The 18499-nt window shown below is 38.0% G+C and overlaps 1 protein-coding gene and 1 long non-coding RNA gene across 5 annotated transcripts in view; one reads left to right on the top strand and one right to left on the bottom strand.

Annotated features, from left to right (window-relative positions):
* Window positions 1-16048: 16048 nt before the first annotated feature.
* Window positions 16049-18499, top strand: part of spartb (spartin b) — an 8254-nt gene continuing 5803 nt past the window's right edge. For 3 of the 4 annotated variants that reach the window (XM_005926459.3, XM_005926461.3, XM_042219658.1), the window contains exons 1-2: window positions 16130-16343; window positions 16828-17653. In XM_005926459.3, the coding sequence (XP_005926521.1) occupies window positions 16832-17653 (822 nt within the window). In that variant the 5' untranslated portion in view covers window positions 16130-16343; window positions 16828-16831. Of the gene's footprint in view, window positions 16344-16827; window positions 17654-18499 lie in introns of all 4 variants that reach the window. The other variant, XM_005926460.3, reaches the window with a different exon arrangement.
* The window catches only part of LOC121814319, a 788-nt gene continuing 353 nt past the window's right edge, over window positions 18065-18499 (bottom strand). The window contains exon 2 of the long non-coding RNA XR_006054276.1: window positions 18065-18497. This is a non-coding gene — a long non-coding RNA (uncharacterized LOC121814319). The remainder of the gene's footprint in view (window positions 18498-18499) is intronic.

The raw sequence follows: 18499 nt of genomic DNA, 5'->3' as shown, positions 1-18499 counted from the left end.
TTTTGGCTGCTGCCTCAAAGCACATTGTGCGCTGTCTATCTTGCGTGCTGCACAATAGCGTTTAATATTTAGTATCTACTGTTATCTACTGCTAGCTAGTTTATTGTGATGGTGCTGTATTTATTATGTTGCTCTTTTTTGTTTGTTTTCTCTTCTGTTTTTTTCTCCATACAGGTGATCCAGGTGTTTTGTTTGTTTTTCTTTCTTTCTCCCCTTCTCACCGCCTCTTCTCCCCTCTGTTTTTCTTTCTCTCCCTCTCTTTCTTTCATTCTTTCTCAATGTCCTATCCCCCAGTCATGTCTGTCCCATTTGTAGCAACCGTAAATAAAATAAATACATAATTATAATAAAGGTCAATCAAATGGGCCAATATGGCAAGGCCATGATGATCCACTTGGTGAAATAAATCCGCTTGGCATCTTTCTTGGCCTTAAGACAACAATTCCGATGGCTAAAGATCCAAACGGGACAACAACAAAAAAAAAGAAAGAAAAAAAAAAAAAAGAAGCAATAACTCACTTCAAAAATAAGGTATTACAGGACATTTATGGTACTGGATTAAAGACCTAAATCACATAATAGAGGTATTTGATGCTTGACAAAATACAGTTGTGTCTGAATGACACGTCTTTCTTGTTTTTTTCTTGTTTTTTTCTTTTTTAAAAATGTTGCCTCTTTACACAACCACAGTGAATTTTAAATGGCAGTCAAGATTAGACTGAAGTGAAAACTTCCAGCTTTATTCAAGGATTTGTATTAACTGATGTGACTGCTTATAATAACTGACTGGAAGCCACTTTGCAGTGTAAATGGATAATGACCCACAAATATACTAGAAAAGCGAAAAGTTTCTCAAGGCAAAGAAGGCAATGCCAAAGATTTCAACCCAGCAGGTCATAATCTATAGTTACTCAAGACACAACTGAAGGTAGACATCTACGAAACAGCCACAGCTGGAGATGAAGTGAAGTCCTAAGAAAGCATCTCAAAAGAGAAATCGTTAGAGTTTTGCCCATGGATTCTGGACTGGACTGGACTTATATTTGTTTGTCCAATTAATTTTGAGCCTTTGAAAATGAGGGACATAAAAATGGATGTAATTGCTAAACAATAAATTGAAATGAAACTGAAAGTCTGCTTGTCAGGCGCATCTTGGCTGTTTGATTTATAATACACTGTGGTGGCGTATGGAGACCAACTGAGAAAATATTGTTGTTGTTAAAAAATGTATGGGCTTAACTATATAAGAAATGGTCTTCAGTTCAGTGGTCTGTAACTATACTACTTTTTCAAAAATCTTTCTAGTTAGCGAGACAGATATTATATTTTATGCACATTTTGGTTGTTTTCATTGTTTTCATTATGCCTTAATCAGTTTCATGTGTGTGACTGAATATTTATAGTAGAATTACTAACTGGGCGTGCAAATCATTGTAATGATTAGGTGGCAATTAGACAACCTGAGGATATACAAGTATTTCACACACAAAAACACACACAGTTCCTTGGAATTGCAAATTAAGTGTGTTTATAGGCAGTTCATTTTGTCCTATTCAGAGAAAAATCTGGATTTTTTTTTTCTAAATTTCAATGCAGTTCACTTAATAATGTAATAATGTAATAAATGTTTTTCAGAGATGTTGTTGTGACATTCATAGATTCTTTTAGCACTGAATTGGCATTTAGTATCTACACGTGAAAAAGAAAAAGTAAAACAAAACTTTTTGACTAGTTTGACCAAAGGCAGCTGTAATCTCATGGGGGTTTTTTTCCCCCCAAATGTCATAGTTGGCTTTGTGCACAAGGATCAAAAGAATGAACCACTTTCTGCATAGTTTATCCAACACTGGCAGGTGGACACAGGAGATCTGGTAAACAAGAACTCTGACATCCGGTGATTAGTTTATTCTCTTCGTTTTACTGAAACATCACTGAAAAACGTTGTCAGTACATTTTGTTTCTGCAGGGGTTTCAGCAGTGCATGAACTCACTATACATTTGACCTTGTTCACTGTTTCTGATTTACAACCTGGCAGCAGACCTGAGGATATTCATCATTCTTCTTCAAAGCAGCTCATCACATTGAAGTCCAGCACCTTTCATTACCTGGGCCAACCCAAATATTGTGAAATGCCCTAGTTTTCATGAGCTTTGGCTTGCAGAAGAGCTTCCATGCATGATAAAATAAGGATATTAACTCTTTCATACTGACTACATTGTGAATGGGATAACACTTTTAGCCTATACTGTACAATAGGAAATTTTACATTTCCCAAAATTAAAAGGAATGGTCTTTCCTCCATGTAACACTAAGCATCGTTTCTGTATTTTTGGAACCTACAAACCTAGGGACAGTGTGAACTTACAAACACATTAAAATGTTTTATATTGCTACTTTAAATACCAAGAACAAATTGTCTTAATAGAAGTTTATAAAATCTGTTATGACTGATGCTACAATTGTGTTTTCCTGTGGAACACAAGCTCTAAACACTGCACAGCTGTTTAACACTCTTTGTTTTATTTCTCTTGGCGTTAGTGACAGCTTTGAGCTTTAAGCCTTTGCTGCTATGAGGCAAACTCAAAATGCAGACTATAACCCTGACCAGGTTTGCACGGTGATCTTGAGATCTTAAAGTACAACAAATTAAGATACCATTCAACAATTATACCTCCTTCCAGACTGTATTTTGGATTGGATTATTACGGAGCCCCCCAGGGGACATGGGAGAAAAAAAAATTAGGGAGGAAAAAAAAATTAGGGAGGAAAAAAAAATTAGGGAGAAAAAAAGAAATTAAGACGGACTTTTGCGAGATCTCGCAAAACTCCAACAATGGCGGCAGCTACTTAGTTGTAATATTACTGTTTCTGGGTCACAAAATACACTTTTAAGATATTTTGAGGCATGAATGTAGTTGTGTAAACGTCAGATACCTGCTCGGTTTACAAGACATCACATATTTGCAAAAGTGCTCCGACGTTTTCGGAGATCTGACACCCACTAGCTCGAAGCTAACGGGAGGTCGAGACCTACTACAGCCGGGAGGAACACCGCTTTCCCGGCACATCGTGCCTCGACCTCCCGGTCGGCTTCGAGCTGGCGGCCTCCGAAGAATGCGGCTAAAACTTTTGCGAGATCTCGCAATACTTTTGCGAGCGCTCGCAATACTTTTGCGAGATCTCGCAAAAGTCCGTCTTAATTTTTTTTTCCTCCCTAATTTTTTTTTTTCCTCCCTAATTTTTTTTTTCCTCCGTAATGTTTTTTTTCTCCCATGTCCCCTGGGGGGCTCCGTAGATTATATTAGACGCTTGACCAAAAATTCCTGAACCCACTTTGAATGCTATCAGTGCATTGCATGGACATTTAAGATAAGGATGAAATTTAATGTGTAAAGATGATAATATTTTATTTAGTTCAGATTAGTCCGTGATGTCTCCAAATTTTCTTACTTCGTTTCTATTTTATGCATTTTTTATGATGCAAAATATGCATTTTCTCTGGCATGCTATGATGAGGAATCCTCCCAAAAAATCCTGCATTCAGATCCACATATGAATTTACTCCAAAAGTTAATGACTTCCAAGATCATCATTGAATGCAAATAATGGGATTAAGCATTCCCCAGTGATAACTCAAACCAGTGGAACTTTTTTAGAAATCCATGCTAAACATTAACTGTGTGATGATGCCAGGTTTATCGTGTCTTGGACTTGGTACTTAAAATTCATTAATGAAACTAGGGTTGAAACTTTGATAAAAAACTTCATTTAGCATGCCCATAACTGGAGGAAATGCAGGATTCTGTATGCTAGGAGGTTACTTAATTTACAAACATTACATATAGGAGTTATCCTTGTGTGGCCAGTAATAGGAGTGTAAAGGCACTATTTCACTCTTTTCCATCATTAGCTTTTGACCAACAGCTCTCCCCTCCCCCAGCAGTTCCTGAGAGTCATGAGCGACGTCGATGGGATTCCCTGTGCTTTTGTGGTCCAGATTTTCAGTCTGTTATTTCCTCTCTGCTCAGTGGTAGCGCTCTTAGCATGGTGTGTTTCCTTGCCAAAAGCAGATAAAGTTCACAGTTATACAATATGACCTGTCAGAAATCATAAAGCAAAATCTCAAGTGAGATGTTTTCTTTGGCAGAATGTTGTAAATGAAAAACAAGCTAATTGTTCATATGCACTATAAATTTCATATACAGACAAAAATATGTTTCATTAAGGCAATGGCTGATCTTACCTCATCTTCCCCGTGGACTGCAGCAAGTACATCATTAGTCATGTTTCTAGGCACGGTTCAAACCCACAGAAGTTTGTTTTGAATTCAAGACAGGGTCTCCAAAGAAGCTCAAAGTGTCAGGCTAAATTAGGAAAATGTGTATAAAATGATGCCAAGATTTTGTTTTTCTCCAGATGATGTAATAGCAAAGTGCAAAATATAACTCTGAAATTAATGTTTCACTCAGCAAAACAAGTGGATGTTACTTTAATGCACAAAATTTCTGCCTGTGTACTTGATTGTTTTTTTGTCCACAAACTCCTTCCGAAAAAATCTGAAGTTCAGCAGTCAAACACAGGTACATCTTAGACCCCCAAAAGTACTTTTCTACACCAGATATGTCATCACATTGCCCAGGACCCACCTAGCAATGGGATAAAAAGACTCATTTTTAGCATTCATTAACCGAAAACACCTTTTGTTGAAGTTGAAATATGCATGCTGTATTATGATATTTCCACAAAGGTTTAATAATACATGCCTATAATTTACTTTGCAAGGTGCTAAATTGTCCCCTTTTTTTCATATAAATTAGTGCTGTCACCATTAATCTCGTTAAAATGACATTAACGCCATAACCGCATTAATGCGGCAATCCTCCGTTAGCGAGTTAACGCAGAACACCCCGTGCAGGGGCTGCGCGCAGTTAGCTTGTTAATGCATTAGCGCCGTTCATGTACTAACTGCCTTGTTTTGTGCTGTATACTCTAAGGGTCTGGACGTACCAAGGTTTAACTTTTATTAACAATGTTGGGAGTCATTACAGTGACTCTTGGGCAGTGGTTCGCTTCCTGCAAGACTTATCCATGGTGCACTGGGGTCCGTTGCCAAAAAGGATAAAGGACTAATCCAAATCCAATACTGAATTATAGCAATGAGCTACGTTCAGGATCAACATGTTTTACATACTACAAATTATTACAGTAATAGCTAAAAGAAGATACTAAATATGTAAAGAGTGTTTGAAAGCACATTTTAAGACAATACTGTACCTTGAAATTCCAGTGAAAATGCAAAATATGGGGTTAAATAATCTTAAAACCACAAATGAGTCCTAATCCTTTAAAAAAAAATGCTTCATGCATTTTAAAATATTTAACTCCTGAATAAAGTCACTCCCTGCATCACTCATCAGTCTAGTCAGTGTTGTGCATACATCCTGAAAGTTTTTCATTTTCATAACAACCTTCCAGAAATTTGCATTTTGGCATGCAAACAAGTGTCATTGATCATACTTGTAAGTGCATGCCTCAAACTCAGATTTAAGGTGAGCAGAAAACCTCACTAGAGAAAAACTTTACCCCTTTGGCAGAATTAATAAAAGCATCTTTCTGCTGTCAGACACTGTACATTCATCAATCTACACATATAGAAAAGGTGAAACATTGAAGTGATGACATACATACTTTTTCTTTTTTGCCTAGAGATGAGCTTCATTCTGCCTTTGGTGTTTTAGGAGTTAGGTAAATGCTGCATTTTAGAAGGTTCATCTTGAACTAAACTGTATTATTATTGATGGTAAAGAAAACTATTTTGCAACCTTTTCATGGGTTTGTGCGTTCCTGCAGCTTGTGGGTGTGTTTAGGTTAAATTACGCCTTCTGACTTAAAATATGTATATTTTTACTGAACTTTACACAATGACTGGTGGTTCATAGGATTGTCGGGAAGGTTAGACATGCACTGCTGCTAATTGTAAATACTATGTTTTCCAAACCCTGATATGAAAACGGATTGTTTCAGTTCTCAAACTGAGATAAGGCTAAATACCAGAGCCACACCTTGATGTATCTAATGAATACCTTCATGTGCTCTGGCATGCTGAACACATTAGTAGTCATCCAGGTCATGGTAATCTAAGGAGCTCGAAAAGAAAAGCGAGTGGACTTCTTTAAGTTCCTCGACGACGCTTCACCTCTCATCAGAGAAGCTTATTCAAGTATTAGACCAAATGGTGGAGACTCCCAGGTATTTAAACCCTAATGGGATTTGTCCGTTAAGAGGACTGTTGACCTACTATGGTCATGTGCCTCATCATATGAGCCATGGTGTGAAAAAGGTGTGGGTCATTATCTTCAGAGGTTTCAGATGAAACCATTGTGCAACCTTGCCTCACCCTATCATGTGACTTACTGAGATCAACTGATGCAAGTTGTGAGTAGGCATTAAGGCTTTAACCTATGATGAAGACAAAGCAGACTTGTTCCCAAGAGTTTGCAAATTGGATCCATGGTCAGGGGACATAGAACAAAGTTGATTCCAAATGGTCCATTTGGTAAAGTAAATCCATTGGGCATCTTTCTTAGCCTTTAGACAATAATTCTGATGGCAAAGAACCACAAGGGACAGGTGAAAAAAAACAAAAAAAACAAAGTTGATTCTATGGAGAGCACACACCGACTTCTAACTGAATGGATAAGACAGGTCCATTTCACTATCGATACACTCCAGAATAAGATCAACCAAAGTCTTCAAAACACTCCTACCCTCCCTGATTTAAGAAGAAGTTTCTAAGTTTGTGGAAAGGCTCAGCAGGCCCAACAAATTATACGAAAAGACAGACAATTTCATAAATTCCGTACATTGCAAACAAAAACGTATCATCCCGAGTCGATACGTAGACCGTACAGACAAAAACAGGAGGACACCACAACGGAAGACAGTCAGGAAAAGTAGATGAAGAAATTAGCAGACATATTGTACATATTGGGCTTGTGAACTGTAAATAAACCTTCACTGAACTGAGTCCTGCATTTGAGTCTGGCCATGTGAGGTATGGTACACAAGTAAATTCATTACTAAAATTTGACTATTATTTTTATTATGTCAACAATGTCAGAAACAGAAAGTGGCCAAAATACACGTTATTAATCAGGCTTGCCAGTCATTCCCCTAAATCACAGCTTTTCTTCACTGAATCTGAAAAGAAAAAGTTACTAGCCAAATGACTTAATTTTGCAATTTCTCCATAACAGCCACCCATGGTGGATGTCATCACAGCCACGAAAACAGCAATAAGGAATAATTAACTGCATACCACCGTCTGTACCCAGGGGATGCAATACCCTGTATATATGGACTTCCAAAGATTCACAAGAAGAGTCCCACTCAGACCCATTGTTAGCAGTATAAACTCAGCCACCTACAATATTTCTAAGCACCTCACCACTGTCCGAGCTCTCCTTTTGGGTAACACATGCCATTACATCAAATACTGACTTCACTGCAATGGCAGATGAAACCATTGTGTGCCTTGATGTGGTTTCTTTCTTCAGTTGCATACCTACAACTGAGGCAGTGGAGACTGTGAGAACATCACTACAGCAAGTCAGCTCCTTAAAAAACACATGAGCCCATGGCACACCAATGTGCCATCGGTTCATGTGTCACCCATTGTAGTCAACCTTTACATGGAGGAAGTGGAAAGTAAAGCTCTTGTCTCTTTCAAAGGATCTGCATCTAGCCACTGGTACAGATACGTGGATTACACCTGGGTCAAAATCAAAACCCAAGAAGTCGAAGCCTTCACTGTTCACATCAACTTAGTGGATAGAAACATAAGGTTCACTAGAAAAGATACAAAGGATAGTAGTTTGCACACACCAGTACCTACTCTTTGAAACCCACCATGAAAAATTGCATACCCTTCATAATGATTCCATCTTAGTCTAATTTTACCTTGTTTAACTTTTATACTTGCTTTTATACTCTCATACTTCAAGTCAGTTTTATTTATACAGCGCCAAATCACAACAACAGTGGCCTCAAGGTGCTTTATATTTTAAGGTAGACCATACAATAATACAACAGAGTAAATCACAACAATCATATGATGACCTATGAGCAAGCACTTTGGAAGGAAAAACTAGCGGTAGAACTAGACTCAATGAGGAGGGGCCATCTGCTGTGACTGGTTGGGGTGAGGGGAGGAAGCCAGGATAAAAGACATGCTGTGGAAGAGAGCCAGAGTTTAATAATAAGTAATGATTCGATGCAGAGAGGAGTACAAACACATAATGAGTAAGAAAGGTGACTGAAGAAGAAATACTCAATGCATCATGGGAATCCCCCAGCAGCCTAGACCTGTTGCAGCATAACTAAGGGAGGATTCAGGGTCACCTGATCCAGCCCTAACTATATGCTCTAGCAAAAAGGAAAGTTTTTTTTAAGCCTAATCTTAAAGTTAGATGGTGTCTGTTTGTTGAATCCAAATTAGAACCTGGTTCCACAGAAGAAAGGTCTTAAAACTGAAGGCTCTGGTTCCTAATTTACTTTTAAATACTATAGGAACAACAAGTAAGCAGTCTGAGAGCAAAGCGCTCTAATGGGGTGATATGGTACTATGAGGTCAATAACATAAGATGTAGCCCGATTATTCAAGACCTTATACGTGAGGAGCAGGATTTTGAATTCAATTCTGGATTTAACAGAGAGCCAATGAAGAGAACATAGAACATCATAGAAGACAACATAGAAGAGCCACCTCGACTGGATTTTGTACATATTGGGCTTGTGGACTGTAAATAAACTTTCACTGAACTGAGTCCTGCATTTGAGTCTGGCCATGTGAGTAATGGTACTCAAGTGAATTCATTATTAAACTTCGACTATTCTTTTTCTCATGTCAGAAACAGAATGTGGCCAAAATACACATCACTAATCAGGCTTCTTTTTCCACACGTGACTTGCCAGTTATTCCCCTAAATCACAGCTTCTCTTTTCTCCACATACTGACTGGTTACAAAAAGCTCTTTACATCTTAATACATTTTAAAACTCAGTCTCTAGAAGAAACAAAAAACGTTGTGTGTTTCTCATTTTTATGTCTCTTAGATCAGCCTTTGGCTGTTTTGATGTTGATGTACCGGACCCAATATGTTTGGCCTTCCTTGCACACTTTCCTGCCAGAGTTATTTTACTGTTTTAGGAAACTGCTCCACTGATGTCTGCGTGCGTTTGTGAATCTTCCGTTGCTGGCTTTGTCATTACTATGGCTCATCCACATGGTATTCTTCATATATGGTCAGTGACTTTACGTTCACACAAAACATTCAACATACAGCTGTGTGCAGATTTCTGGCTTCACCCCTCATTTCTTTATATTTTGCTTCCAATGAAACAGACTTAATTCTTAACTCTTTAAAATCTGATCCATGAAATAATCCTTACCACTTGTTCTCCAGGCTTTTGGAAGGTCTTTCAGGGGTTTTCTTTAGACATTGGCTGCTTTTTCACTCATTTTCAGTCCAGTCCTCCAGTCTGATCATCTTTAGAATAATATTTGTTTGTTGTTTGTTTGTTTGTTTTGTTTATTAAGCCACTTAATGCTGACCTATGAATCAGTCAAGCATAAAAAAGGCTCCTAACTTAAAGGATGTGTCTGCACAAAACAGAAAACTTATATGACCCATTTAAATTGTATCTTTCAGCAATTTGTTACTAGCAGCCTGTTCCAAAAACACATAATTTGTTACCATTTCTTTAGTTGAATCTATAAATAAAGGGCAAATATAACACAATTTGATTGGCATAAAATATTATTTTTGTACTGATGAGGTGATTTCCAAAGAGCTATTAACCAAAAACCTGACATAATACCAGCTTGTGGTATTAGAGATCTTGTCACCAGGCAATACCGTATGGAAATCATCTGATTGGTGAGAACTCTTTTTCAGCATGTCAGTGATCCCAAACACACTGCCAATGCAGTAAAAGCATTCCTGGATTGTCCTGACTTAGGAAACAAAAGAAAGCCAAAATCCAAAGAGGAGCTTTGAATGTCCTTCAAGAAACTATTCCGAGTGACTACTTAAAGAAACGACCAGAAAGTTTTCCCAAGAAAGTTCAGGGTGTGTTAAAGAATAAGGTGTAAATAACTTTCAAGATCATTAGAACTGTACAAACTCTGTGTTTGTCCTATATGTTTTACTTCTATTTCCTTAGCAAAATATTAGGAAGGGTGGTGGCTCAAGACACTGTATGTGCAGTAATAATATCATTTATAGTCGCTTCAGGCAGCTTTTTGTTTTTCAGATGGAAACATGGCTCAGAAGGATAGCTGAACGCAAAGCCATTACATGTCTGTGTTTGTTGTCTGAGTTCTGCCAAAAAATAATTATGCACTACATATGATGAGCATTAGTGAGGGAAGAAGATTGTACTTCAAAGTTAAATTTGCCTCCATAAGATTGAGCATATAAACAAAGTCGTACATCTTATGTAAATATAATGCAATTGCAATTTTACAAAATGTTTTAGTCTGGCAGCATTTTAACCACATGAATATGATTCACTAGCCAACACTGAAACACTCCCTTCACTTATTAATGTAATTAAACATGTAAGAACACATAAAGAAGAAGCAACAGATCGTCATCTGGACTATAACAGCTTGGATTTTTAGTAATTTTATAAGGGGAATGTACTAACTGTAAACTATGTAAAGGCCCCATAACACCCCAGAGATGAAGTTTATAGGAAAATTACTTTAGTCTAGTGCAAACCTCTGTTACCTCAGTTTTCCCTGCATTTTTCCTGAGCTAAAGCATTCATGTAAGACTGTCAGACTGCTGGAAGGAGTAACTGCAGCCCCTGGTACAGATAATAACTTTTTCAATAGCTGGGTGATTCATGCAGGAGACTCTTTTTTAAAAAAAATTAAAATCTGTGAGTGAGCGCTTAAGTTAACTTCATGTCATTCTTGATGACTCCTATTAAAGCGGTGTTTCAGATTAGTAGTACGCTGTTCAATATTTAGCGCCCTTTGAACCAGATGTTAAAGTAGGAACAGCGAGCTTTCCCAAATATTGAAGCATTGTTTCACCTTGGGGATGATAGTGCAAGAGCTTGCTGGAGTCAGAAAAGAACATGATCTCTCTGTCCATAAATCACAAAGCCTGAGACAGGTTTACTAGCGACCGTGATCCAGTTTTCTTTTTTCAGTCAGCCCTGTGCAGCTTATGTGGATTTCAACTGAGGACAATGAGCATTTGATTAAAAAAATAGGTCAGGATGCACACATTTAGTTTTTCATAAAGAAAAGGTATTTCAGTTTCCTCTAATCTAAGCTTGTTGCCCAAACTTTTTTATCAGCTTTCTTTTAATCACGATTATTTTTAAATACTCACATTTTTTAGAGAACAGGGCTTTGGTGAAGCGGAACTTTTTCTTCTTTTACTGACTTTTTGCAGCCACTTCAGGGACACTAACTTTCTATAATACGGACCTCAGTGGAGGGCTGAGGGGAAACTGTGACTTAAGATCCTGATGTCTGTTAGGAAAACTATTAATTTATATGGGGTTTTATGACATGTGGACAAGCGGCGTGTATTTGTGGCTCAAAAATGCAGTGCAGAGGACACAGCTGCACCATATTTTAATGTGTCTTTTACAGCTTCACCAGGAAAAAAAAGCAATTCGTTTTGACGCTTGCATTAATTGGAATCATTTGTTGTTCATTTTTCCGCATTTGTTGTGGTTGCACAATTTCCATTTGTTTCTGCTTATAGTTATAGCTCATTCATGCACATTTAGCTCTTTAACAAACCTGTTTATTTCATGGTCATAATATGAAAACATGAAACACATGGGATACCACTACCCATTTTGTTACTGGTTCATAGGAGATGTGCACTGGATAACAACATATATACTATTGTTTATGTATATCAAGTTCTAGTCTCAAGTTAATTGCCATCTTACGCCACTGCAGTGACATAGTTGCCTTGTTATGGTGAATGCTTATTTAGCGGGCTTGCACAAGGACATATAAATAAGTAAATACAAATGTTAATCATTTACTCAAGATGAATGTTATCATTTTGAACAGATCATAGTACTGTTTGGAATAATGTTGATTGAGAGAATTATTTATCTATTATACACACAAACGCTATAAAAACCTAACATTAGACCTGCATAGCAAAAATCTGAGCCTGGAACAGTCCATGATTGATTGCATTTGTGCTTCCATTTAGAAAGGCTCTTCTTTTTGGCACACAGGCATAAATTTGTTTACACAATGCCTGAGAAGCCCCTCAGTGCCATAATTCCTGCTCAATCCCTCATTTTTCTTCCGATCTTTCTCCTAAACTGATATAAAAGTAATACTAAATAGTGGATGTGACCATTACTCTCTTCTGATTATAATTGTTTTTATGAACACCGACCATCGCATATATGCTCAAAAAGTTATGGAAAACAAAGTGTGTATCTGGAACAAAGTGACACTGACAAAAAGGCCGCAATAAATTACTGACATAACTGCGTCTACAGCTAAAATGAAAGTCTGGCCAAAATATAAAAATAGATAAATATGAGAACAACTGCATGCGATTTAAATGACTAATCATTAAAGTAATGGTATGTTTTGATCCGCACTGTGATTAAACTGAAGACTAGCAGTCTAGGAAAATACGAGGTCAGGCAGGGGGAATCTGGACAAAACAGTTTTATTAAGGTTTTTTTTAAGGGGCATTATGAACATTATATAGTAGTCATGTGGAAAAAAACCCACAGAGCTGCCTGTAAAAGAGTTGTACATTCATTACAGCCTTGTGTCTGGTTCTTCCAAATAACTTCTTAAATAACTCATTTTATAGCTGCTTAATCTGACTTTTATCTTATAAACTCGAAACTGAAACTCCACAAAAAAGCAGATTACTGAATGTAAGTTACTTGAATAATTGAGGATCAGCAAAGCCAGAAACCCACATGCATATCATTTGAGTGTTGGCTGGGATGTAATTCCTCATTAATCATTGTGCATGTGTTTCAGTAGCTCCATGAGTATTGCAATGTTGAAGTCTGTTTACACAAAGAATTCAAATAACCTGTTTTTGGTTAAAACCAATCTTAATGTTGCAACTCTTCACGAAAACAGCGAATAAACAGCAAGACTAACAGTCATACTCTCTCTGTTATGCCACCTCTAACTTTTAGTTTGTGCTGCACTAATGATAATTTAATAATTATCATTATCATTTAATAATTTTTAACTGTTCAAAAATGAATTATTAAGACAATTCTGATGTCCACATAGAAAAAACATTGCTGTGACCAAACTAAATCCATGATCTATAGCTCTAAAGCAAATCATTCTTCCAAAATGGTGACCCATACATATGTTGCTCATATGTGGGCCAACCTTAACAACAGAAGACATGTTTTACCAGCCTGTTCCAGCTACAGACATTAGTCGACCTCTCGGTGAAGCAGAACAAATTCAAAATTTCCCCATCTGGTAATATAATCAAAGTAAAGACAGGCAACCTGTTTGTAGTGCACTCAGTACAACTGGACAAAAACTACAGTGAAGCAGAGTATGATGCACGTACAATTCAATGAGATGAATAATAAACTATAACTAACTTCAGAAAACAAATTCGGTAATAAGAGAATGAAAAACAGATTTCTTTTTTATTCACTTTGAGCACAATTTACAGAAACACAGGAACACAGTTCTTATTAAATATGACCTTCATATGTTAAGGACTGGAGCTCAGATTCTTTGAACATCAGCTTGCCCTCGGGCATGACAGAGTTGAAAATAGTGAGCTAAAGCTGCACTGGATTAACACCGCAACATGTGTGAAGAGCATGTCCAGTCTGGTCCCAGTGTTTTGGCATCTGTGCTCAGTGAATACTGGGAATCTGTCAAACTGGAGATTAGACTTGTTGAGCTATTTTCCAGGGTCACAGCAGCTAAGAAACTGATGAGAGTCAGACTAGTAAAACAAAAACACAAGTGATTCAGAAAAAGTTCATTCTTAGTAAATTATGCATGTTGATTTGTTCTTATTGCTTTTAAAATGCCTGTAGGTTTCTGCTGTTTGATGGCGACATGCTAGGTAATTTCATAGTCATTAGAGGCGCATTTGAACCAAGCTGCATGTCTAATCATTCCCATGATTAGACAAAATGTTTCAACTATGAAGGATGCTAAAGATTTTTGATTAGATTGAACTCAGAGCAACATAAAAACTGTGCCGTTTTCACCATCTCATACTCAAAATCTATGTTTGAGGTAGGATTTGACTCCCTCTGGTGTGCAGTCTCAAAAATCTGAAATCTAGTCACTGAAGGTGTCTATGGCCAATGTGACATGTTTTTAAAATCCATATCAAATCTTCTCTTTTTGTCATTAGATTTGTAGATATTTTCTTATTGTCCTTGGGGGCTCAATAACATGTGTTAGCAATTTCAATGAGCCATTTGCAGAGTGTTGAAAGAAGGACAACGAACAAGAAGTGGGCATGTCCTGTCTGACTCACTTTCTTCTCCTCTGGAAATATTTTACAACAATTGTATCAACATTTTGATGAACCAGCATAATTTTCTGTCTAGTCGGTCAACGGTTCGTCAGAACATTAAAATGATTTAGCACCAGTAAACAGAATCCTCAGTTTCACAGCTGCTGTGAGTGTTCAGTAAACAGGATACGGTCACTGAGCAGATTAATGTTTCAGCTTTCTCAACAGCTGGGTGACCCGAGGTCAGCTCAGACCTCTGAGGTATAAAAGAGGCTTTCGGGAATCTGTTTTCAATTTTTTGTTGAATACATTCATTTGAAAACATATCCATTTTGTTACTTTAATTGGTGATCACCTATTAAACTAACCCATGCATGTCTTTGGATTATGGAAGCAAGTTTGAGTAAGCTGCAGACACAGGAATAGCATGCAATCTTCAGTGCATAGTTTGAGTTTGGGCATCAAGCACAAGGGTCATGACCACCTTCTTCAGCACAGCCCAAACTCTCTCAGGCAAATGTTCTTGTGATTTCTTGTAAGGTCCAGGCTACAGGGAGGCCAATCCATGACAAGTATTGTAGCCGGCTAAGGGGAGGAGCCACTAGCTTAAAGACTCATGGGTCTGTTCATCTGACATTCACGTGTTAAGTTACAGAGTTATAACAGCTATTCCAGTTATCTTGATCTGTTGTTGTTGTTGTTATTGTTAATGTTTAACATTATTGCAGCTGTTTTCTGTATTGATTGTGGTCAGCAATGGCCACCATGACTAAGACTGCTGTACCAGTTAATGACCACTGTTGTGATTTAGGGTGATGCAATCAACAGATACATACTGGTTGTTGAAAAGTGTAAGAAACACAGGGTCTCCAGGTCAAACTAGAGATCTCTGTCTCCTTCTTGGCTTACCTTTGCAACAGTAAAATATCACTGTAATGGCAGCATGTCTGGGATACTGTGATGCTGAAAAATCAGCATCACATCATATTGCCAGCCATATGCTTACCTGATGGCATTGCATTTCAGATCAAAATTAGAATTTTCTGCATTCATAGTGCATCATCCAAGATTTCCCCAAAATTTGGTTAATAGCTTCAAAGAAAAAAATTATAAATATTTTTTTAAAAACAAACAACCAAACAAAACAAAAACCTTAGCATGGCTTGAGACTGTTGAAAATGCTGCATTGTGAACTTGCTTTTTATCATAAGTTCAGCTAGTTTGCATTATTGATGAGAAGTCCTAAAAGGTGTCTCTTTATTAATATTAAGAAATATATTTACACTGCCACCGCATCATTCAGTCACCGTTTTTGAATCTATATGGAAGTGTGTATAAGTGCATAATTTCTGCTTGATATTAATGGAACTGAAATTTGATTTAATGGAAAATAAATTGTTGCAGTTGCTCACTATGACCAATAGATGGAAGTGTCCCCTTATTCAAATGGTTCATTTATCAGTAGAAGCTATTTGAATGGGTGCTTAGTGACCTCTTGTGGTTATGGTGACGAACTACAAAAATTGTCAAGTTTAGGTGGCGTTTCACTACTTCCGGTATCTATTTTTTTAAAAGGGGGCTGACATGTGATCGTATTGGGCACGTCGGGTCGGTCGTGGAACTTTTGCTTTGAAAGGTCAGTAATGACCTCATGACACCACTAGGCTCTCCTTTACTTTAGGGAGTCGTCCAGCAGCGAAGTCTAGTTTATTTACTCAGGTTGCCGATTGAAGTTATCACTCTTTGCTAGCTAGGAGGAACGTTAGCAGGCCAATTAATAAGCTGTTCTTTGGTGTTTTTCCGCTCTCTAAGGTAAGAGCTAATATCATTCACTATTAGGTGAGTTGGAGCTAGCTGACAGCTAGTAGTTATCACTAATTACGACTTCACGTGTTATATATATATATATATGTTGCTGTCGGTACACTAAAATCGTGGCATAGCTCCTGACTTTGTCCGAACGCAGATGTTAGCTCTTGTTGATCTGTGTTAGCAAGTTTAACACGAGGATTAGTGTGTTTAAAGCCTGTTTTAGTGGATCGTTTTAAACCAGTAACACTGACGTACGTAACGAAAATAAACCAGGTAACATGTGATCTAGAAAGACCAAGAGGGCCATTTGCGCGATGCGTTTCACTTCTAAGTGACTTGTACTTGTGATCAAGTTTGGGGTCGAAGTTAAGTAAGCAGTAAAATATCATTTGAATAACCTTTAGCCCTTTCAAAGTCTAGCCAAGATAATCATTTCCCTGCATGTGCTGTACTTAATAGAAATTTACCAATTGTCTTGTTTCAGAGCAATGGAGAAAGCTAAACAAGATGCATTTGATAATGCCAGACTTCAAGTGATCAAAGATGGCTATGAAAGGGCCTTCGAGTGCATCAATAAAGGACTCACTGCAGATGAAGCCGGAGACAAGAGTCAGGCCCTGGAGCTCTACAAGAAAGGACGACAGCACCTTCTTAGGGCTATCAGTGTACCTTCGAAGGGGGAAGAGTGTGTTGGCAACTCCTGGGAATCAGCAAGGCAGATGCAGCAGAAGATGCAGGAGACCCTGAACAACATCACCACCCGCATGGCCATACTAGAGACCAGCTCTGACTCTGAATCTGCAGTATCTGCCCCTGATGCAACAAGCATTTCTGCAAAAGGTCTCTACCCAGGACTTCCCACCACAGAGAAGCCAGTACGGCCGCCTCCACCAGACATTCCTTCTGCTAATGGTCAGCCAGCTAGAGCTGTAGGAGGTTTGCCTCCAAGCAGAGGAGTGGGTCTACCCCTCTCACCTACCAGACCCTCTGCAGTTCCTGCCGAACAGCCTCCAGCCTACTCTCCTCAGGCAGCCGATGGTCACATATCAGTCTCATATGGAACAGATTCAGGGGAGATGTCATTGGTCGGGGAAGAGTTCTACAGTCATACATCTAACTCGACACCTTCCCCTCAGAGCATAGGTGAAGATGGAGAGGAGCTGCTGTACATTCCCAACGGTGTGCAGATATTTTTTGTCACACCTGAGGGGCAAGTGAGCGCTCCCTCATACCCCGGCTACCTGCGGCTGGTGAGGTTTACCAGCGATCACTCAGACAGAGTGCCTAATCGACCACCAGCATTTCTGCAGGTGAGAGGGGAAAAATTATTTTATTTATATATTTATATATATCTTTTTACTTTGTTATTTTAAAATTATACATTCATGTGGTGTTAAGCAATCACTCAAAAAATATGTTATCAGTTCTCTTCCTTCTTTTTTTTTTTGTGTCCCTTTACCCGATTTCATAAGATGTTTGCTCAATTTCTTAATATCCGCATTACAGTGAGTCATCAGCAGAGGGACATAGGCCGGTTAAAGATCAATGTCCCTCCTTCCTAAGGACAGAGTCATGTGAGGGTTGTTTACCTAATGCCCTAGTCCCAGTAGGTAGGTTAATGGCTATGATGTCATCCTCGGGTGAATCCCAGACATGAATCAGATTTGGGGCACAGGTGACAATATTCAGAAAAAGAACTGAAGTTATTTGGAGTGTTCATATGTGTAGGCATGTGCACTATGCCAAGATGATGTGTGAACTTAATTTTCCGTTTTAAAAAGAAAATGACAGTAGCTAGGAGCTAGATGGGCATGCAGCTCCCAAACTGACAGGTGTGTCTAAATGTATTTTAATATAAATGAAAAAGTATAAAGTTTTTTTTAGTAGGAGGTGGGGTTTTTTTGTGTGTTTGTTTGTTTGTTTTTTTACACATTTAAAACTAAAGCAGTGTTTGAACATTAATATCTCAAAGACCTTTAAAGATGAAAACCTTAACCTGTATGAAAACCTTGACCTTTACCTGTAAATTGAATGAGGATGTGCACTTAAAGCCAAATTAAAAACCAGAATCTTCTAGGAAGCTAGAGTACCCACACAAACACTCGGAGAACATGCAAACTCAACACAGCAAAATGGTGGAGTCGAACTCAGGACCT

This window comes from Haplochromis burtoni, unplaced genomic scaffold (genome assembly GCF_018398535.1).
Source record: "Haplochromis burtoni strain Fernald_Lab_line unplaced genomic scaffold, NCSU_Asbu1 Contig_36, whole genome shotgun sequence".
NCBI lineage: Eukaryota > Metazoa > Chordata > Actinopteri > Cichliformes > Cichlidae > Haplochromis > Haplochromis burtoni.
The sequence above is the reverse complement of the archived record's forward strand: the minus strand, read 5'-3'. Positions and strand labels throughout refer to the sequence as shown.